Below are 24,463 nucleotides of genomic sequence, written 5' to 3' on the forward strand. Positions count from 1 at the left end.
TATTTGATTCATTTTTCTTTAAGATGGTATTTTTAACAATAGAAAATGTTTTTATGTTCCACGTAACCAAATAGTTGCATAGTTTCCCTCTAGCTACATGGTAATGACTGTTTTTCTGATGACTTTCACGCTGTGAAGTGGACCATTAGTACTTGACTTGTGCCATTACATAACATCTTAATAGTGACAAACAAATAAACTTGCAAATCAGCACAGCATCACACTGCCTGCACTATTAATTTTCTTTACATTCTCTATATCCATTTACATTTAAGTTCAATGAAGTGAAACAATATTCTTGAGTTTCTGTAGGCATACTTATTTCACAATTAATATGTGATAATGTAAAGAGTCACCACACTTAAATTTTTACAAAAATGAAGAACTAAATGAAAACCCAAACATATACTCCTTAGCTTTGTATTAAGATTGTCTGATCCAGTAAGCTAAATGCAGTTAGAAAATTAAACTATTTAAGATAGAATAAGAAGTTCACATCTGATGCAGGCCTATTATCTATCATTGATATATAATATATTCTACTGATAGCCACAGATTATGTGCCATCTGAATCAGTGTTTCCTCAAGCATGTACTGCCCATCACGAGGGGACAGGAAGTAGGGATCAAGAGCCCACTGGACAGCAACAGATAACACTTGGGAAAAACTAGTTTAAAGCACAGGCCCTTTTGACAAAGCATGGATAACAAACCTTCCACAGGGAAATAAATCATCTATCCATCTATTAAATTGTTAAAATTTATAATAAGGATAAAATGACTTATAGAGACAGATCCTTAAATATGTATGTTTTTCCATACTTTGCAGATTAATGAGACATATTTCATAGATATGGAACTCTACAAAACATACACAATAAAGATGCAACTATTCACAATTGATGAAACATTTAAAGTATTATTTGTTGCATTTTTTTCAGAACATGGTATCTTAAAAATACCAGTAGAAAAGGTAGGCTTTTTATTTTGTATATTTTTCTGTTGTTTTATAATCTACTGAAAAAGAAAAAAGTCATATTATTAGGAATTGTAGTAAACACTATCTACGGATGTACTGCTTGCATATCCTCACCCTTACCACCCCAGCTCTCTGCAGCCTGGCTTCTGCCTTCAGTGGTACTTTGACAACTCAAGGTCACCAGTGCCAGGAACGTAATGCCTGAGCCAGGGACAAGCAGTACGCAACACATAACTGATTGGTGCTTCTGTACCAACACCTTGGCTCCGCCGCTGCTGACTGGGAAAACTGGAGTACATGTTCTCACCTCTCCCAGGACAGCCTGGCAGGATCCAGCTTTGGTTGCTCACCACACTGACCAGATTACGTAAGCTGTCCTCACCTCCTGGACTATACTTCTCACTCCTCACCCAAGTTTCCCTCATCTCCAGTATGAGCTATTTTCAACTGAATCAGTGTTTGGCTCTGTTTGGAAGGAACTGAAACAGGGACAGGAATACATTCACCTGTTGCAAGAACTTGTATAGGCCAGCCCTCTCTGGCTGACTGTTCTTTCTGCCTTTGTCACCCAGGCTATTCACGCCTGATGTCTCCAGCTTCCGCCTACTCCACCCATCTCCTCACTTCCCTGGGACCGAACCTCTTGCCAGCCTGATGCGGGCAGCCAGCTTGGCAAAAGGCCCAGCTTTAGCTGACACAGCCTCCTTATCCTACGATATCACTGTCTGCCAGGTGAGGTGCTAGCATGGGCACAGAAATAAACATTCTCAGCCTTGAAACAGAAAGAAAAAGACAACAACTACACTTTATGTAAACATTTCATGTCATAAAAACAGCCAGGTCAGAAAATAAGTGTTAAATTCATTTACCAGAAGAAAGACTAAATAACTCCTCCAAAATGACACATTTGTTAAGAGGCAGAGATTGGATAAGACTCCAGCCCTGTTTTCTTTCTGTTGCTCTTTGCCTGTAGAAGTCAGGGATAAAGCCTGAGTTGTCTTTGCCTTCTCTTATTAACATCTCTGTTTAAGCATATTAAATGTCACAGATCCGCTCATGTTTATTAAGATATATTTGCAAACCCATTTTAAAGCAATCATACTTACAGATAACATTCAACATAGACAGCCTAAACATTAAATTATGTCAGTATGATTCTAAACACTGGTTATTTCACTTCTTAAATTCTTTTATTTTTGGAAAAACAAAATTATCCTTTGGATATATATTCTAGACAATATGTTTTCTTGGATCCAAAATATCTAAGAAGGCAAATTTGTATCTTAGGGTCTCTGAAGATCTAAATAGAACTTTGCATTTTCCGCAGTCTGACAGTTTGGATTACATTATTTTTCTGTTGTGTCTTCACTTGTTGTTTCTGGGATGTTCCGCAGCATCCTGGCCTCTATTATTAAACACCAGTAGTAGAAAGCAGCCCCTACAGTTACAACAACCCAAAGTGCATTCAGCCACTACCCAGTGTTCCTTGGGGAGGGGGGAATCATGCAGGGATATGAATTTTATGTCCTTTTCACATTTTATAAAATATATCCAATTCATAACAGCAGTGAAATTTAACATAGTATTAGAACACAAATTATATCTATGTTGAAATTTTTACTGAAGAAGAAATATTAAGTACTGATAACCTTGATCTAATACCAGTACTTCAAGATTCCAAAGTTACCAAGTACAGAAAAGTAACAATGATTATGCAGCTTATAGTTCTGAAACCTAACTTAATAATATTACATGTAAAGAACCATGCTTTTTATATTTGGGCTCGATAGTGGAATCTATTATCAGTTTACGTTTCACAGAGCAAGTTTATTCTCCTGTCACTGATACAATAGCCTATGACACCACAAGCAAAAACACAAAACACTCTGGTAAGATTAAAAGATATAACATGTAAAATGCAGAAGAATTTCTAGAGAATATGTAAAATAAAGGAAAGTATATTGTTGAAAAACTTTGAATGTCAAAGAAGTTAATAAGACAAAGAATCTATACATGTATGCCTATTTCAGAAGATCTGGATGTTAATGGAAATTTTCCTGCATTTTGGTATTTAAGCTTAGCTTTAATTCTAATTCTGTTGTTACTTTTGCATTGTAATGAATCCCTGAAGACAAAGGTCTATACCATCTTTAGTCTAAAAATCTCTCTTCACTTATTTGGTCTCCATTTTTTTATAGCATCATTTTGGAAATTTATTTAAACCCATTCCTTTTGTTAAACTGTAGCTATTTAAAAGGTTTATACACATGGTATTTGCTTGATATAAGAAAAGCCATTCAGGGGCTGGGGATTTAGCTCAGCGGCAAAGCGCCTGGCTGGCAAGCGCAAGGTCGTGAGTTCGGTTCCTGGTACCAGACAAAAACCAAAAAAAAAAAAAGAAAAGCCATTCAATCCTCAACGGTCTTTTAAATACTGTCTATATTTTAAACAACTAGCTTGGCTTTTAATGCTGTGCATTTCATATTTCTCAATGCTTTACAGCTCAATACAATATAATAACATCCCTTTTAATTTATTATCTATCAACTGGCAGTTCACTTAACTGCATAATATATTTCTCCTAAGCCAAAAAAAAAAAGCAAGACTTTAAATTTAAAGAAATTTAAAGACTTTAAATTTAAAAAAATTTAGACTTTAAATTTAAAAAAGCAAAACTCTAAATTTCTATAGTAAACATTTATTTTATGATCACAAAGTAACAATAAAAATTTAAAGAGGACCTTTCACCTGTGTGTGTGTGTGTGTGTGTGCGTGTGTGTGTGCGCGTGTGTGTTTGTGTGTGTTTAAAATTATTTTTTAGCTGGGCTGGGTGAACCCAGGTCCTCAGAGACACAGTGCTACCACTAAGCTATTCCACCAGCCCTCTTTTGCCCATATTTAATTAGTTGGTCTCTCTACAGAAAATAATATCACCTCTGATTCATATTGTTCAGAATTCTCAGACTTTTTAGAATTTGGGTCAAAAATCCAAAGTGGATTTTAGCATTAAGATTGAAACATTAAGCACTGTTTCTAACTTTGATATTTCTAAACTCTGTATTTTAAAATAATTTAACCCAATTGTCATCAATTTAGTCTTTAACTCTTAATCATCTTACAAGTTCCACCATTCCACATCTGGGCCTTCCACATTCTCTTGGAATATTACATTTCCTCATTTACAAAATACCCAGTTCTCCAACCCCACAATACTGGAGCTGGTGATATTGTATGGCAAAGCACTTTATATATTCGGTATCAGTGTGTCCAGGGTCAGAGGATCAGAGATATAAATAAGTTTGAGAGGAACCAGCTTTGGTTCCTTGCTCTATGCCTATCTACCATAAATTTCCAAATGAATATGATTAAATGCAGTGTTTATCAAACATAACATAATTTAGGATATAATAATGATAACAATGATTATACTTAACCCTTACAACCAGCCCATTAGGTTTACTATTAGATAAAATAGTCTATAAAAATATACAGAAAATATGAACCAGATTTATCATATCAAAATCATACATTTAGCATGTATTCATAGAACTATGGAATGCACTATTAAAGTTAATATTTTGTAAGTTTAGAGTTAGATGAATTTTCACTAACAATGCACATATATACCTATCACCTAGATGAGAAACAAAAAAAGATACTTAGAAGCTCCTTCTGTCCCATTCTAGTTACTACTACCCACCCAGTTGAAAGGAACCATTTTTCTGACATCTAACACAGATTAGATTTGACAATAATTTTTTTGATATGATGATAAAGGCAAAAATAGGTAAGTAGGACTACATCAAATTTAAAACTTCTGCACGGAAAAGAAAATAATCAACAGGGAGAAAGGATAACCTACAGGATGGGAGAAAATATTTGCAAACAATATAGCTAATAATGACATATAATGCAAAATATATATGCAACATCACTTTTTAAATGGACAAAAGACTTGGATAAACACTTTTCCAAAGAAGGCAGGCAATGGCCAAAGGATATATAAAGAGATTTTCAACATCATGAATCACCAGATGAATGAAGCTCCTTTATGTTATGTCAAACAAAACCCCTGATGTACCCAACTTCAAGGTGGAAAGGGTTATCTTGGCTCATAGTTTGAGAGGTATCATTTTACCATAGGCCTCTTCCAAGGCACAACAGAGATCACAGGAAAAACGTACAAACTTCATGGCAGCGAGCAAGCAAACCACGAAGGGACAGTCAAAGAGAGGAGAAGAGGTCGGGGCTGGAGACAGGACACATTCTTCAAGGCACACCACCAGTGACTGACTTCCTCCAACTGGCCCCATCCCCTAACAGCACAGCGAGCTGCAAACTCATCAGCAGATTAACCAATTGATAAAACCTTTTCCCCCTAATCTAATCACCTTCCAAAAGCTCCAACTTGAATACATGGATCTTTTGAAGTATATTCTTGATCCAAAGCATAACAACAAGGAAATACAAATCAAAACTACAATAAGACATCACCTCCTACCTCTTTGGATGATCATTATCAAAAAAAAAAAAAAAAAAAAAAACTGTAAGGGTTGACATGGATGTAAAGAAAAGGGGACCCCATGTCCACTGTTGGCAGAAATATAAAATGGTACAAGTACTATGATACACAGTCTGGCAGTTAATAAATAAATTAAAAACAGAAGTACAGTATGATGCACAATTTCACTTCTAACTATGCATCCAGTATTCATATCAGAATTTTGAAAGGTATTTGCACTCCATGTTCACTGAAGCAATGTGCACAATAGCCAAGAAGTAAGAAACACAAAAATATCCACTGACAGGTAAAGGGAAAAAGACAATGAGGTAAATATACCTAATGCAATACCATCCAGCCATTACAAAAGAAAGAGATGTTATCATATGCACTGACACAGATGAACCTTGAGGTCACAACGCTAAGCAAAATAGACTATTTAGAAGGACAAATCTTGCATAATTTCACTTTCAAGAATTCTCAAAACTTGTCAAACTCAGAAGCAGAGAATACAACAGTGGTGACTAAGGGAAGAGTGGAGGACAACTTAGGGGACTGCTAGTCAATGAGGAAAAATATTCAACTACACAAGATAAGCCTGGAAGGTATGCTGCACAAGACGTTCTTGCCTACTGTTAGCAGCACGGCATTGTATAAAAATTTGTTAAGCAGCGAAGTCTCATGTTATATGTTCTTACTACAAATGAGAAAAGAACTCCTAGGACATAGAAAACATAGCAATCAAATAGCGTAAACAAAAAGTATGACTAAATAACATCACTGACTCAAGATTTAATTTACAAACTATGACCACAGAAAAAGGGGAAAAATATTTAATGACACCATGGAAAACCTGACAGTGAAAACATAAAGCATTTACAAAATCAGTTCCCTTTCACATAATATTAAAATAAATAATTCACTAATAATTTTAACATCAATTTCTCAACTCATCCAACATAAATCAAAATAAAGTTGACATAAAACATATATTGACACAAGTCACTGAGCAGATCTGAACGTGAGAATTGAAAAAAAACTGAACAAAATCAGAATCTATTTCACTGCTACTTATATGCAATACTGTCTTATAAATAAGTTTGAGAAATTTAAATATGAGGGACTATGACAATGTCCATTCTCTGATTTATGTTAAAATTTAATTGCAATTAAAATAGTATTAAAAGGTGAAGCCTTTAAAAGGTGGTTAGTCTGTGAGAACTCTGACCTCACTAAAGGTCCATATAAAAATACAATTTCAGCCCTTTGTCTCTCATGCTCTCTTGCTTTCTAACATAGGGTGATACAGCAAAAATGCTAGTGCTCTGATATTAGAGTTCCTACTCTCCAAAACTGTGAGAAAATAAAGTTATTTTCTTTATAAATTACCCAGGCTCTGGTACTGTTATAGTAGCACAAAACAGAATTAAGACAAATGGTTATTCAATTATAAATATGGAAAACATAATAAAAAGTGCTGTCTCATATACATGTTTGAATTATACTTTAAAATTTAAATACATCTATCATAAAGAAAACACATTTACTCTCATTCTAATGCACATTGTTTTAAGTAAAAATTCTTTAGCAGTATCCATTTAATTTTACAAAGCAAAGTTAATCTACTGTTTTGTTCCCACAGTAAGAAAACACATTACTATGCAAATCAATTCATTAAAACAAAACTTGAACCACAATTTTCTTTTTCACTGTATGCTTACTTTATGCATATAAAAAAGTGGGACATTTTCTTCAAATATACCAAAGTACAAAACAAGACAAGAGCTATACAGTGGTCCCTCAGTTCACTAACTTAATTATTGCTACAAGTTTAGAAAAGATGGCCACGTTCGTGTTTGTGTGGGAAAGAAGGTCAGTTGTGTCTGTCACTGAATGCAGAGTTTTCAAAGAAAAATAAAATTTTGCCAATGCTTGTTTGCAATCCAAATAGTTTACAAATAAAAGTATTCGTGAACCAAGGTACCACTGTATCCTAATAGGCAGTCTTCTGTTGCCACCTTCCACACTGTTACAGACAGGTTAAAAGCCCAGTTTATTCTCCTTAATAGTACCACATGTAAATCTAGTAATTTACTCAAATATAAAAAATTATACTGTTATACAATGTGAGCTGGGAATGAAATTAAACATTTAAAATATTTTGGCTAGGCAGAGAAGAGATCCTGACCTAGAAGGCCACGAACTGCTAACACTGAGGCTTGCATCTGGGCCGTTCCTATGCAAGCCCTGCACTGCCTGAGGTACTAAAGCAAGCGATCCACAAACTGCTGGCACCATGGTTCCCATCTGGGCTTTACTTGCGCCCTGACCTCCTGGAGGTCACAGACACAGGTGGTCCATGATCACCACAAGGTCACCCATGTCTGGCTCCTGTGCAGGCCGTGAACTGCCTGAAGACATGGAATCAGGTGGGCAATGAACTGTTCACCCCGCGATTTGTGTATGGGTTCTGCCTGCACCCTGAACTGCCTGGGAACACAGAACCACTGGTCCATGATTGAGCCAAAAGTGCAGCCCGCTTGTGGGTCATACTCATGCCTTGAAGGGTCAGGGGACACTGGATCAGATGATCTGCCATCAGCTGACATCATAGTTTGCATCTGAGACCTAGAAGAACTAGGTACACTTCACCATCTACTGGAAGATGCCAGACTAAGCAGCATATATAAGTGGTCACTGAAGAGCAAGCCTGACCACCAGGAAAACTAGGGACTCTAGCAACTTTGGCTGAGCGGCCAGGGAAGTGGGAGACTGAGCATTCTGTCTCCAGCATCAAAAACTACAGGGCGAAGGACTAAAACGCAATCTCAAACACTACCCCACTCAGAACAAGTATAGGTGGCATCGACATAGGAGAACTTGGTAAATACAAACCTAAAATTGCTGAAATGATTACAATGGAAGTAAAGAAGCAACTGCATCAGGTCATAGAAGACATCAGATCAGAAATAAACTCTCAGGCAAAAAATGAAATGACAATAATAAAGAATTGCTAAGCACATCTAAAGAAGAAATATATAAAAAAATAGATGAGCAGAGGCAACTGATGGAAATGTTAAATGAACAATATAGGAATGAACTAGAATGCATGAAACAGATTCAAAGAGACATCCACGAAATCAAAACTTCCACTGAAAGCTGGCAAAACCGCCTGAATGAAGCCCAAGACAGAATTTTAGATCTTGAAGATAGCATGGCAGCTAGCAATTGTGAAAGAAAGGATCTCTTAAAATCAACAAGGAACCAGGAAAAATAAATTCAACAGCTGCAAGACGAGACAAAGATGAATAATGTAAGACTAATAGGAGTCAATGTAACAGCAAGATGTAACACAAATGACATGAAAAGAATATTTGCAGAAATAATAGCAGAAAATTTCCCAAACATGGAAACAGAATCTGATATACACACAAATAAGGCATATAGAACTCCAACTAACCATAACCAAAATAAAACTACACCAGACATATAATTGTAAATATCTCAGATCACCAGCAAAAGAACAGAATATTAAAAGCTGCTAGAGAAAGAAACAGATCACCTATAAAGGAAAGCCCATCAGAATCACGGCAGACTTCTCAACACAAACCATCCAATCAAGAAGAGCTTGGAGCGAAGTATAGCAGGTCCACAGACAAAACAGCTTCCAACCAAGATTGATGAATCCTGGCAAACTATCTTTCAAATTCAATGGAGAAATAAAATATTTCCACGACAAAGAACAACTGAAGAACTTCATGAGTGCTAAACCCTCCTTACAAATAGTACTAAAAGATATTCTAGACAGAGAAAAAAATGAACACAATTTCAAGAACAACCCTAGAAAGGAACCCTCAAGCAGAGCAAGCAATTAAACAGGTAGAAAAAGTAGGAAACCAAAAGCAAGTAAACAACATGACAATGGTAAGCCAACACATATCAGTTATAATCATAAATGTAAATGGCCTCAATTTACCAATCTAAACAAGCAAACTGACAGAGTAGTGGATCAAGAAACAAAATCCAACAATATGCTGTATACAGGAAACACATTTTACTCAAAAGGAAATCCACAGACTGAAAGGCAAAGGCTGGAAAACAATTCTCCATGCAACAGGAACACAGAAAAAAGCAGGTGTAGCTATTATGTTTGCAGACAATGTACACTTCAAACCGAGAACAATCAAAGGAGATAAAGAAGGCCACTACATACTTGTTAGGGGAAAATTGCAAGAGGAAGAAATAACAATCATAAACATGTATGCACCAAATACCAGAGCACCAAACTATAGAAGACAAATCTTAAACAAAAATAAAAACCCAAATAATTAATAACACTATTGCAATAGGGAACCACAACACCCCTTTGACACAAAGAGATATGTCAATTGGACAAAAACTCAGCAAAGAAATAACAGACCTGAACCAAATCTGTGAACAAATGACTTAGTAGATGTATATAGAATGTTCCACCCCACAACATCAGAATACACACTTATCTCAGCTGCACATGGGATGTTCTCTAAAACAGACCACATTCTGGCCCATAGAGCATACCTACCCAAACGCAAAAGAACTGACATTATCCCATGCATAATATCTAACCACAGTGCAATGAAATTGGAAATTAATGATAAAAGGAACTCCAAAAACTCTTGGAAATTAAACCACAACCACCTGAACAACCAATGGGTCAGAGAAGAAATTAAATAAGAAATTAAAAAATACAAACAAATGAAAATGTAAATACAACTTACTGGAATCTATGGGATACAATGAAAGCAGTCCTCAGAGGGAAAAGCAATCCTGGGCAACAAAGACAAGTCAGGTAGAATCACAATCCCTGACTGGAAATTATACTACAAAGCTACTGAAATAAAACCAACACGGTACTGACTGAAAAACAGACCAGAGAATCAATGGAACAGACTGGAAGACACAACCACAATCACAAATACACTCAGCCACCTAATCTTTGATAAAGGGGCCAAACAAATTCACTGAAAGAACAATGGCCTCTTTAATAATGGTGCTGGAAAAACTGGCTTGCCACCTGCCAAAGACTGAAAATAGACCCAAGTCTATCACCATGCACCAAATTCAAGTCAAAAATGGATCACAGATCTCAATATTAAAACAGAAACACTAAATCTATTGGAAGAGAAAGCAGGTAAAAATCTTAAAGACATGGGGTAGGCAGAGAGTTCACGAAGAAAAATGAAACCACACGTGAAATACTTCAAAAAATCAATAACTGGGATCTCATTCCACTGAAAAGTTTCTGCATATCTAAAGAAATCACCAGTAGAATAAAAAGAAAACCCACAAATTGGGAAAAAATTTTAGTAGACTGTCCCTTGGACATAGGTCTTCTATCTAGAACATATAAAGATTTAAAAAACATCAGTCCCCCGAAATTCAAAGACCCAATCCAAAAATGGGCCACAGAGATGAATATATGCTTCTCAGATAAAGAAATACAAATGGCAAATAAATACATCAGAAAATGTTCAACATCATTAGTCATTCGAGAAATGCAAATTAAAACAACACTGACATTCCATCTCACCCCAGTAAGAATGGCTAGCATTAAGAAATCAACCAATAACAAATGCCGGCAATGCTGTGGAGAAATAGGAGCTCTTCTTTACTGCTGGTGGGAATGCAGACTGGTGAAACCACTGTGAAAATCAATTTGGAGATTCCTCAGGAAACTAGGTCTACAGGTCCCATTCAACCCCACTACTCCTCTTCTGGGTATTTTCCCAGAAGATCTGAAAACATATCACAGGAATATATGTGCACCCATGTTCATAGCTGCACAATTTGTAATTGCAAAATTATGGAATCAACTCAAATGTCCATCAACTGAGGAATGGATAAAAAAATTGTGGTATTTTTATACAATGGAATATTACTCAGCTATAAGATAAACTTGAAGATTTTACAGGTAAATGGTCACAACTAGAGACCATATTCATAAGTGAAGTAAGTCAAATCTGCATGTATAAGCATTGTGTTTATCTCACTAGTGTAAGACCTGAAAGGGTGAATAAAAACTAGGAGGTATGATAGACATTGTGAAATGAAAGGAAAATGCTCAAAAGTAAAGGGCAACAGGCATGTGGAAAAAGAGAAGTGAAAGGGGAAATTATGTAAGTATGTATATACAGGATAGCTAACATAGTTGTACTACTGTCTTCTATTGTTCTGCCAAAAGGAGCAATTAATGATTACTTGTTTGATCAATCTTGTATGTGTCTGTTTTACTGAGAAACCACTTTGACGATATCAATAAGTAACACAACAACCATGGTTAATTTCCTACCACTTTGCCTGTAACTCAGTATTGCTTGTATTGTTCTTATGCTATTTTGTAAATGGATGTCTGTTTGTTAATATGTTTTTCTTCTTTTATTTTTAAAAGAAATTTCAATAGTATTTTGGCTCTAGGCTTAAATGTCATAATTTCTGCAACTTTTTAAGGTTTTACATTATTTTTAACATATAATAAAACCATTCATAAGATATTGATATAGTGATAAATTATATAATGATCAAATTAGTGCATTTAGCACACATATCATCTTAACCATTGTTCACTTCTTTATGGAGAGAACATTCAAAATCCACTCTTTGTGATATTTTGGCGTGTACAACACACTGATGTTAACTATAGTCTCCCAGTAGGTGCAATAGAATAGCAAAACTTAGTCCTCAGTCTAACTGTAATTCTGTACCCAGTGAGAAGTCTCTCCCCGGTCTCTCCCTCTCCCCTTCTTACTGCCCTAACCTCCGGTAACCACTGTTCTACTCAATTCTGCTAGAATCTCAACTTCTAAAACTTTATGATTAAGGTGTTGGTAAGACAAGTAAATTCGTTCTCTCTAACCTAATCTTAAGCCATAAAATAAATGTTCTTTTACTGAAAACACTTACTAATAAAAATTTTTTTAAAAATGTCCCTGTCACATTAAGGCTATTAACCAATTCATGCTGATTTAACAGTGACATGTTGATCCTACTGCTCTTCTGACAAGAAAAAAAACTTTGAGGGAGAGCTAAGATAACTCAACTTAAGAAACAAAAACCTCCTGATATAAGTCCATTATAATTATTTAATAACATTATTATTAAGGACCAGTTGCATGCAAGTTATACAGAGTAAAACACTCACAACAGGGCTGTAGTTCATATGTCTCACTGCCAGGTGGATTGAACCACCAGTGGTATACACATGACTGTCTCATCAAGTAAGTTTTTATTAATTTTATCATTAAAAAAGCCTGGTAAAGGTGATTAGATCCATTACCACTACCAGTGGTACAAACCACCCAACAGGACACTCGTGTGTACCACCAGCGCTTCAAGCCAGCAGGAATGTATTACAACAGCTTATGAAAAACTGGGTATTTAAAATTTAGTAAGTTATACAATAAAATTAAAAGCATTATACTAAAAAAGCTTATGATATCTAAATTAATTAACTGTATGTTCATAAATACTTCAAGGAAAAGGAATTATTCAAGGAACAATACAAAAAAGGTAGTAACATTGAATTTCTCTGCAAAGTAGAAGAGATATTAGGTTGAAAAGGAAAATTACAATGGGCAAGAAATGAGGACCATTAAGAATTGCCAACTTAAAACTGGACTTCACACATATCAGTATTAAAACCATAATCAAGGTATGCTTTAGAAATATTCATCTAGCAGCCTGTAAATACTGTATACATCTAGTCCCTGTCAGTAATCAACAAATGGCATATATTGTTATTAGTACAAATTTCACTGAAGCTTACTCTGGTTAGGGCTTCAGGAGCAAAGTGGTAGGAAGATCACAGTAACATGTTAAAACATTTTTCAAGAATGTTGATCAGTCTATAAGAGTGTATCACTGTATCACTCTCTCAAAATCTGCATCCCTTCCAAAGAAACAAGTAGAAAAAGTAGGGAAGAAAAAAAGCACACTATCAAACTGTTTTTAATCTTCACCAACCTAAAACTAAGTCTTAAACTGCACACTAGGGTATAATTACCTATCATAGTGCTTCCTACCCACCGAAAAGAATTCACAGTGAACTAAGTTATATGAATTCAGGAGCAATCACTACTGTGAACTCTGCTAATAAGATAATAACACATTAGTTCCACTTTTAATTTTGTGGCAAAGGATTCCTAACATTCTACTGCAATGACTGCTAGGGTTCTTAATGATATTTTAATTAACCTCTTTGAAGTAAGTTAAATTTACTATTGATGGGTTACTGCCTACAAGCTGTTCCTGTTTTCTCTTGTACCATTACACGCTGTTGCCATAACAGTTTATAAAGTTGGGAACAGTTATGCAGAAATTCAGGCATTGAGAATGATTTTTTAAAAACTTAACATTAAAGCAGTCCTTACCCTGTGTGCATGTACATGAAGGGGTAACAAAGGAGAAGACAGAGAATATGTACTCTGATTTATGAATACGATCATTTTGTACTAAATGCTAAAATAATTTGTTTCCCATCATTAGGAAGAATTAAAGCTCTGAACATTGATGATTAGAAAATACACTTACCACTTGTCCATTGTGTGGGTTCTTATGAGCATATGGAGGTCCACGGATATGATTCCACATCTGGCCAGATGTCATAGCAAAGACAATACACTGAGAAACAGGACACAATGTTTCAATACAGAAGCCACAAAATACAAAGAAAAGTATACTCAGAAAACAGTTCCGAAAATATAAGGCATTACCAGGCAGGGTGGAAGAAAATGTTGGAATCAGAACACACAGAACAATCACTATCACTCAAAGGGATGTTCTGTTTAAACCATATACTTTAAAATTCATGATCTAGAACACCTTTAGACTTAAATGTATCATTTTGGTTAAAAACATGCAGCACTATCTATGAGCCTATAACTTCCTCAGTGTTTTATATTTAGTAATTTTTAAATGACTGCTGAGGATACCAAAAGGGAAAAGTAAAGTGGAGCAAATTACGGACAATATTTAGATCCAGAGAGTGAATTTAGGTTCTGCTGCACAACTGCTCTGAAGTTAAAGTGTTTCAGTAGGTAACAGTAATGATGTAACAGGTTTAGAGTTGATATCTGAAAACAGGTCTCATAATCTTCCCAGTCTGGGCCCACACCTCCCAGGACAGCCCAGGAGATTCCTATTTAGTTCTCACCCTCTCCAAGCCTATCTTTTAAGGTTGTCTCACTCAGCTTTTGGAAGGGAACCACTTCAGTCTTAGAGCAAGATGACAAGTCTTTTTGGTTTGGGTCTTGCACCTGAGTAACTACTTTGAAGATAAAAATACACAGTGTAATAACTATTATTATTCTCTTACTATCTGACTATGAATTTTTTTTATAAAAAAGATGTTATCTGAATTGTTTCCTACTTTCCTAACAATAACATCTTAGAAACCATATTTGATTCATACAGATTTAGCCAAGATTGAGATACTTACTTAAGTCAGGATTTTATATTTAAAAGATACTGATTTACCATAATAAAAATCATGTAAATTTTTTAAATTGCATGAGAAAAATAAATTGCATACTTAATTCATACTACCATTTCGTGAAATTAGAAAGTACAGTAAGTTGATTATGCTATAATTATGAGACAATGTTCAAACAAAGTATTTTTGAAGATTCTAGGAAAAGACATGCCTAACAAACAAACATATCTATAGTACAAAGAAAGGACCTCTTTATTTTTAACAGATCCCCAATAATACTAGAGCAGTTAGCCCCAAGCCAATGACCTGACCAGGAAGCCCAAGGACAGTAGGAGGTGAGCTTCTGGCAAGCTAGCAAACATTTACCTGTATTTACAGGTACTCCCCATGGCTAATATTACTGCTTAAACTCTGCCTCCTGTCAGGTAACTTTCAACATGAGATTCTCACAGGAGCATAAACTCTACTGGGAATGGGTCACAGAAGGTACTATATATTTTTCAAGAGGATATACACAAGGATAAATTGCATGAGCTTCTGTTGCCAACAAACACCACAGGTGCAGAACTATTCAAGTCTCTGAATGATTAGATACCAAGAAAACTGAAACAGTCAATATTTACATGAATGGAATGGCTCCCAAGATTGGATGATTTCTGGTGCATTACTTGAGGTTCCTTCTAAATATAAGTCTATGCACTAAGCAATCCATAGAGAAATGCTGGTTAATGAGGAAAAGTTACCTGAATTTAACAAGCTTTTAGGATGTAATTAAAATTATCAGCTACATTAAAATATCTGTTCTTAATGCATGCCTATTTGTGAGGCAAAAGAAGCAGAACATACATGTATTTCCTTACACACAGAAGTGAGATGGGTTCTGTCCAGAGTTTTTGAGTTACAAGAGCCCCTCCTGAATTTCTTTAACAAAAAATGTCACACTGGCAGGACAATTCAGTGATACACAATAGGTCTCAAAACTTGCCTATGCATATAACATATTCACCTTGCTCAACAAACTCAGTTACATCAAGGGAGCATGACAACTGTGTTCAAGTTGGCAGATAAAATGGCTGCATTCAAAAACAAACCAGAGTTATGGGAAACTGGGATTTTTGACATGTTTCAATCTTAGCAGAGCTTCTAAAAGAGACTACACCAGAGACTTCTCCCAGTTGGTGCATGATCACCTATCTCAACTGTCGTGACAAAAGATCCCCACACTGGGAAGGAATGCATCTGCAACCCACTTGTGAATAAGCCAATACCTGATGCCCAAAATAAAGAAAGGAAAAGCCTTATTTAACTCACAGTTTGTAGAGATTTTAGTCCATATCAGTTACTTCCATGGCAGGATGGCATGGCAGAGGGGCAACAATTCAAGGCGGGAAAGACAGCAAGCAACAAGAGCAAAAGGAGGGGAGAGAACAACTCTCTTTTCCTCTCTTATGCTGCAAGCAGGCTACCCCTCTCCAGGTAGGTAGAGCAATCACACCATCTTTGTGCACTCCTCTTGCACACAGGCTCAGGATGTTTACAAAGTGAGGACCCTGGCTTCCTGCTGAGTCACTTAAACTTTTAAACTTCTCAAGTTGCCACAGGTATCAACCATTACAACCCGGTAAATCAACTTTGCCCATGCTAAAAGAAGATCAGTTGCTTGAGATCCCATTTGAAAATGGCCTTAAAAGTATGTCTGCAACTTCAAATCTCCGTACATTCTGTATTAAGTTAATGCAGAATATCCTGAGATTGCCTTGAAAGCATCAAAAAAAACTGCTTTCTTTACCAACATCTTATCTCTGTAAAGCAGGATTTTCTGCAGAGACAGCAATCAAAACAAGATTATGAAATAGAGCAGACACACACAATGGTCTTGGGTTTCACTGTCTCACATTATTAGCCAGGTGAGACCTATCTGGCTACAGGGAAATACACTCAGATTCTCACTGTTTCTGCATTATGGTGAAGGCAGAATTACTTCTTTATATATTATAACACAATAATAGAAATAAAGTGCAAATCAGCTGAAACGCTGGAATCATACCCAACCATCCTGCTATCCAGGTCTATAGAAAAATTTTCTTCCACAAAACCAGTTCCAGGTGCCAGAAAGGCTGCAGCGTACTGTTCTAAAGTTTTATGTGTTTGGAGATAACCATGGTAGTCACTACACTAACAAATGAAACTACTGCAATTTATTTCAAGCTTACTTTTACCAATCTGCTTATTCCTTGTCTATGCCCTTTTACTGATTCCGGTCATAATCCTACTTTCAATTATAGTCAACAAAAATACAAAGTCAAGATTGTATTTTAGTATATAGGCTGCTGAAGTAAGCACACAAGATTGTGTTTTAGAAAGATGGTAGTAATTACACTATGACAATCAGGCTAGAGAAATCAATTTAGAAATTCATGCATAAATACATACAAGTGATTACAACAGCCTATTCCATGGTCCTGTTAAGAACTCAGAGAAGTAAACATAGAGAAACATTTAAGATGTAAAATCAATAGACCTGCATGCCCAATGTGACAGAAAATAAATGTCGTAACTTTTGAAATTCTTGCAAAATCTCAACTGGGGGTGTATTTACTTGGATACTAAAATACTTAATAGGCAAAAATATTTCCAAACGAGTCATATCTACCATAAAATCATTAGTATTTGGACCTTCATCTGGCATGGTGAAAGTAATTTGCAGGGTAGGGTGTATTAGTAATAGGGGTTCTTAAATTATAATTCTGAGATTCAGACTTACTTACAGAATTTTGCAGTTTTAGCAATTTATTAATCCGGGACTCAGTTTTCTATATGTACTGTCCGAATACTACTGGACTCAATCCTTTTCAGTTATGCAACTTTTAAGCAAGTTAGTCTGTGTTGTGCATTTGAATCTGTACATTACACACCATCTAAACTCAATAAATATTACTCATTTTTATTCGGAGCCCTCCACAACCTGCTCCAACACTCCTAAAGAGAACCATGCTCCTTCAGTCCTCAAATGGCACTGAACATTCTCCTTGCTTCCTCCTTGCCTCACTTACTTCCCTCCTTGCTGGGACAGTTATGGTTAGTCTGTGTGTCCCCCCAATGCCTCATGCGGCCATGGGGCAGGCTTTTAGAGCTGATTGATTGTGGGTGTGAGAGATACACCCGCCCTGGGGTGGATAGTTTGCATATGTAAGGGAGAGAAAAAGAGTGCTTGAGGCCATTCCTCCCCCATTCCACCCTGGTGTGTGTGGTTGTTGCTTTTGCTGTGTTCTGCCTCCATGAGCTGTAGCCCTCTGCCATGTGCCACTCTGCCTTATAATCTGCCAAGTATGGACTGAAACCTCCACAAACTGTAAGCGAAATAAACCTTTCCTTCCTTAATTTTGGGCATCAGATATTTTGTCCCAGCAACGAAAGAAAAGTAACCAAGACAGACACAATACTCAATACTCATAAATTGAAGGAGGAATGGGTTTTTTAGCTCACAGTTTATAGTGGTTTCAGTCCAACTCTGCCTGATTCCAAGGAAGGGTGGTGTGGCTGAGGGGCATGGTAGAGAAGAAATGCATATGGCATGGCAGCATGAAGCAGAGAATAGAAATCAAGAAAGGAGAGCAGGAGATACACATCCATCCGGGCCATGTCCCTAATGACCCACCTCCTCTCACCTGGCTTCACCTCCCACCATCATGTTTAGCTATGATCCACTGAGAAGTATCACACCCCCATGATCTAATCCCATCCCAGAAGCCCTACCTAGGAGTGCTTGAGGCTCTGAGGGGGATCTACTATAAACCACAGCACCCCTACATCCATGGCAGTTATGCCTATATTGTCATCTTGTTACACAAAGCAGACCAGCCAAAGGAAGAAACGGCACCGAAGAGGTTGAGGAGGCAATGTTAGTCAGTAAGAAGTAAGAGCTAAGACATACATGGGAGGTTTTATCTTACATAAAAGGAAAAACAGTTCAAATACTACAGCAGAATACACCCCCTACAAGAGATTTATGTATTAAATGCAATGGTGTAGTGGGTCTATGTATTTCTACGGGATAAAAACAAATCTTCATTTTCAATATTTTATAACTAAAATGTGTTATTTTCTTCAGCTATAAATGCAGGTTACAGATCACAATAGTATTTGTAGTACCTGTAATTTTGTCAATCAGAGTAAAACAGACAACTGCATAGAATTTATTTATTGTAACAGCTATAGTTACTATCTCAAAACATTATTTATCCTTATGATTACTTTAAAATTATGGTAGTTACTTGGCCCACAGTTAGATGTTATGATTAACTGCATTAATAAAGAAACAAATACATCATAAGTTTTACAAGTACTTAAGAGGAAAGGCTCAGATTCTCTTATAAAATTAAATAGTAGTACAATCTATGGTGTCTTATCTAAGTTTTTAAAACTTCATTTTAGTGTATGATTTATTAACACTACAGGAACTGGTTTAGTAAAATAAAAGCAGGCTTAAACATGTAGTAGTCTACTGAGTCATTTGAAGTAATGATAGATGCATCTACAGTTACTCATTATTTACAAAGTTGTGTCACTTTTTCATAAGACAAGATACTGAATAAACATAAACTTCTAAAATGCAGAATAGCACAGATGTGTAAACACTGTGTTTTGACTTTACAAGGTGGGCTTTTAGTTTCTGTTTTATTAATATAAGTTTGTGACACATAATAATTACCAGGGAATTGGTATATATAAATATCACATCGGGGCTGGGGATTTAGCTCAGCGACAAAATGCCTGCCTGGCAAGTACAAGGTCATGAGTTTGATTCCTGGTACCGGAAGAAGAAAAAAAAAAAATCACATCATAATCACTCTTTCATATAACAGATTCGTTTTCAGTTTTCATAGTGAAATGTCACCATTTCATTACTTTTCTTAATCTGGGAATTTTAGTTTTTGCAATTTAATTTACTATTTAACTGTATATTCATTTACTATTCACTATTCGTATATTTATACAAAAAGGGGCATGATTCATAAGGATATAGACAGTGACAAAGTAAACCCTGTAACCAATACTGAATTTAATAAATGGAATACTATCTGAAAGATAGGAGGCCCCTTGTGTCTCTTCCAAATCATTACCAATATAATCCTCTCAAGATAAGGGCATTTTTGAAAATGCTACATTACAAAGCACATGGACATTCAAGCACACTTTAGTACATGCAGCGAAAAATTACTCAGGCAGAATTAAATTTACACTCAAAACAGGAGTTAAGGTTGATAACATCTTCAGCAAATGGTATTAGATGAGTGCGTATGTGTACTCATTTCAGCCCTCAGGTAAAGGCAAGGTAATACCATACTGCAGTTTTCCTTCATGCTTCCCCAGGGTGTAATGACGTTGACTACTTTTTACATATGTGTAGTAAGATTTGGAAATTTTTCTAAAATAGCCAGGAAGTCCATTAACTTATTTGGTGATCTGCTTTTTTTGTTACTGCTTTGTAAAAGTTCTTTATATTTCTGGATGCAAATCTTTGTTAAATTTACACACAGAAAACCATCTTTAGCAACCTGTGGTGTTTCTTTTCATCTTCTTTTACTAACAGAAGCTTTTGATTTAAGTGTAGTTTAGTTTATCAATTATTTCTTTTATCATGGTTACTAGTTCTTAATATTCTCTTTTAAGAAATCTTTGCCTACTCATTAACCATGTAAGTACACACTAATGCTTTCTTATAGGACTGTTAATGTTTACATTTCATACTTAGATTTGGAATTTAGCTAAAATGATTTCTTTCATATGGTGAGAAGCAAGGGTTGAAATCCTCTTTTTTCCTATGCAGGTATCTCCAGTGGGAGCAGCAACACACTAAAATACCGTATTACCCACTGAACTGTAAGGCCACTTTTGTGATGACTCAAGTGATCATATAAACACAACGTTCTGTTTACAGAATATCAGTTCTGTTCTATATGCTTCTTATGTAATGAATACTATACTATGAAATATTGATTATAAAAGATCTGTAATAAATGTCAATATTTCTAAGAATAGGTTTTCCTCCCTTGTCCCTTTTCTTAGACATGATCTTGTTTACTCTTTAGCATTTGCATTTTTCATAAACAATTAGAATTTCTTCATAAATTTTCACCAAAAGAAATCTGTCAAGATTTTCTCAAGGTCAAAATAGACCTGACTCCTCCAACCTATGAAAAATGTTACATTCAACAATGTTGGTCTTTAAAAAAACATTCTTTGCATAATATTTTGGTAATTTTCAAGGTAGCGGTTTTGTGTATCTTTATGAGACTGATAATTGTTTCAAATTTATTTTTTTAAGGCATATATAAATAAAATTCATTTGTGTACATTTATGGGTATCTTAATTTTGATGAGTTTGCTCAGATCTAGTATTTTTTCCATGTATATAAACAAATCTTTTGCTAGTAAAGGTAGTTTTACTTTCTATTCTGTGTGTGCTTTTGTGTGCGTGTGCATGGAATGGCATTTTATTTTTACCTTAAAGCACCACACAGATTCTCTAATATAAAATTAAATAAAAGGCATATTATACTATTACTCAGGGATTTCCAAAGTTACCAGATATAATGTTTACTATAGGTTTCTTTGTCAGATTAAGGAATTTCCCTTCTATTTAGTTTTCTTTTTCTTTTATTTCAAATGGGCACTGAATTTTTCAAATTAAAGACAAAGACCTTTTTCTTTACCTAGAGGTGTTGAGAATTATTCTGATAGATTACCATGAAAAGCTATGTTTATTACTAAAATAAGTATTTGACATGTTACTATTTTTCCTATAACTGACTGTGATGTCTATTGCTTTGTTTAAAATAGTTATATCTTTTTTCAAAAGACTGCCTGGTCACTTTTCTATTTTCAAATATCCCTGTCAGATTTAAGTTATCCTTGATATATAAAATCAAAGTTATTCATGTGTAACTTGCATTTCCTCTCTATAATTAAGATAAATTTACATTATAGTATTTCTTAGTTATTTGGAAGAATTAGCAATTTTAAGTGAAAGCTTTAGCAATGGAGTCCATTACTTTAGTCAATGGTGGAGCATGCAGACTTTCTCCTTATGTTACTTTGGTGTATTAGTTTGAAGGTGTTCAACTTTTTAATATTGTTAACTTTACTGACATTATATGGTCACTTAATCCACTGTGGTAACATAACTTACTCCTGCCTAACTGATGACTCTGATAAAGCTCAGTCAATGTAAGATTGATCCCAGCCCTGCGCTTTCAAATAAAAGCCAAGTAGATCCCAAATTATAAGTATTGATTCATAAGATTACAAAATACTGTATTCTGCTTCTCAGCACATACCCTCACTAAAGATCTGTGAAGTTTTTGCCAAAAAACTCTGCTTATTTTTCTGTTTCTTCACACAATCAGCCACTTGCATGCTTAAAATTTCATATAAAATCAGAAACTGATTTCTGAACACTGACTTCAGTCCAAAAATGAGACTACAGAAATGCTGAAAATGGCAACAGAAAAAAGGATGCTCAGATTACCTGTGGTAGTTAATTCAAAGAATATTTAAAAGATGGTCCTTTAGTATTTTGGCTTTTAGATTTGCATTGAGGGTCATACAAATAGTTCCACCTTGGAAGGCCAACATTTTTGAACATATGTTAATCAGAAAATGTATGTACTGCATATTCAAATGCCTGATTTGCCTTTCATACTACAAACGTAAGGTTCCAAAGTGTAAGGCTCACATGCTAGTCTTCTACTCTTGTCCAATCTTTACAACTCCACATAGTTTTTCTGTTCCAAGTGCCCAGTAGGCCTTTAAAATCTAATTGATTAGCCAACAAATGAATAGGAGTAGAGAAAAGGTAAATGCTCAGAAGCCAAAATTGTTTTGCTAAAGCACATCAAAATGTCAGTTAAGATCCCTAAGAAAACAACTATCAGTCCTAGCCATAGCTACAATGTGATAAATACCAGTGAAAAAGGCAGTCATGACTTTCAATTTCCTCAAATCCATCTGTATTTATTCACTTAGTTTTTACTCATTTAATGAAAACCTACTGAACACTTTCTACAACCCAACTACAATTCTAAACTCCAGGAATACACACACAAAAGTGATATAAATCCTTACCTTTGGGAGTAGAATATTTATTTACACTACTTCTATAATAAAGAGCAATTCAAAATTAGAACTCAATACAGCATTATATGGTATCTTTCTCATACCCAGAGGTCTGCACAGCTCTGTGGTGAACGAAGAACACTACTGGTGTAAAGGTGTCTGCCTCTAAGAATCTATTCTCCTTGCTTTTCAAAATGAGCAGTACAGTTTCCCAAGGGGTCAGCATGTGTCATGCAACCGAGGAGCTGTGCTTGAAACTATCCTATATGATGGGGTTTCATACAAGATTCAGTTTGGGAAAATGTTTCACACTTTATCTAAAAAGAGGGAAAAAATGGTAACATGCTTTTAACCTTTTGGGTTTATAATTGTTCCATAGAGGTCTACCAACTATTTGATACGAAACTGAAAATTAAAAGTTTTGTTTTCTTCTGCAAAGCATAAAATTTAAATAAGACATTAAGTTGATTTTAAGGTTTCCTAATTAAATAACTTAATATTATGAGAGCTGTTAGTAAACATAAAAAAATTAAATACTTGGTCGTCTGAATCTGTGGATATCAGATCTGATCATTCAGTCAACTACAGATCAAAACTATTTGAAAATAAAGAAATTTTGATTGCACTAAACATGTACAGACCTTTTCCCTGTCATTACTTTCTAAAGTGCAGAATAGCAATGACTTACGTAGTACTTCGACTGTAGATTTTGATGTATACAAGGGGACAGTTTTATGTTACATGCAAAAAATCTCCTCATTTTATATAAGGGACTGGAGCATCTACAGACTGTGATGTCCATGTGGGGCCCTAGAGCCAATCCCACACAGATACTGAGGCACATAACTATCCAGCAAAAGTTTTAGAGTCTAAGAATATGTTATCTATTCTTTCATGTTCCATATTTTTAAATGCACTAATTTTGTTAAATTATGACTAATTTAATGGCATTATATAATAAATGGGGGTGCAGATGATTAGAATACAATAGACAAGCATGTCAGAGAATTTTTATACTATCCATGTCTACTATTCACTAGTGAGTTACCTGTAGAAAAATTTAAAAAGTCAATTAAATGTTACATTACATGAGACAAAATCACTATGTCATTTATACTCAGTCTATATGCTACATTTATAATAAAAAATTGCAAGTGTTTTGTACTCCTTTTAGCTATTAAGAAAAGCACCTTCAGACTAAATATCTATTGAAGGTAACTGTTTCAATAAATATTATTTATAATCAACACTGAGTTAGGTTAAGATCAGCAACAGCATGGAATGTCATGGATCCATGTACTGGGATCTTTAGGATAAGGCTATGCAATTGTGATATAAGATGCAAAAGATTCAGGTAACCAAAATCAAATGATAAAAAAATTCTTTAAAGATGCCCATTA

At 35.3% G+C, this 24,463-nt stretch overlaps 1 protein-coding gene across 1 annotated transcript in view; it reads right to left on the reverse strand.

The window, feature by feature from the left end:
• Tusc3 (tumor suppressor candidate 3) overlaps positions 1 to 24,463 on the reverse strand; it is a 214,412-nt gene that overhangs the window by 80,600 nt on the left and 109,349 nt on the right. The window contains exon 6 of the mRNA XM_005398343.2: positions 14,045 to 14,134. Coding sequence (XP_005398400.1) covers positions 14,045 to 14,134 — 90 coding nt within the window. The remainder of the gene's footprint in view (positions 1 to 14,044; positions 14,135 to 24,463) is intronic.

The sequence above is a fragment of the Chinchilla lanigera genome, unplaced genomic scaffold (genome assembly GCF_000276665.1).
Source record: "Chinchilla lanigera isolate Chin_1 unplaced genomic scaffold, ChiLan1.0 scaffold00062, whole genome shotgun sequence".
NCBI lineage: Eukaryota > Metazoa > Chordata > Mammalia > Rodentia > Chinchillidae > Chinchilla > Chinchilla lanigera.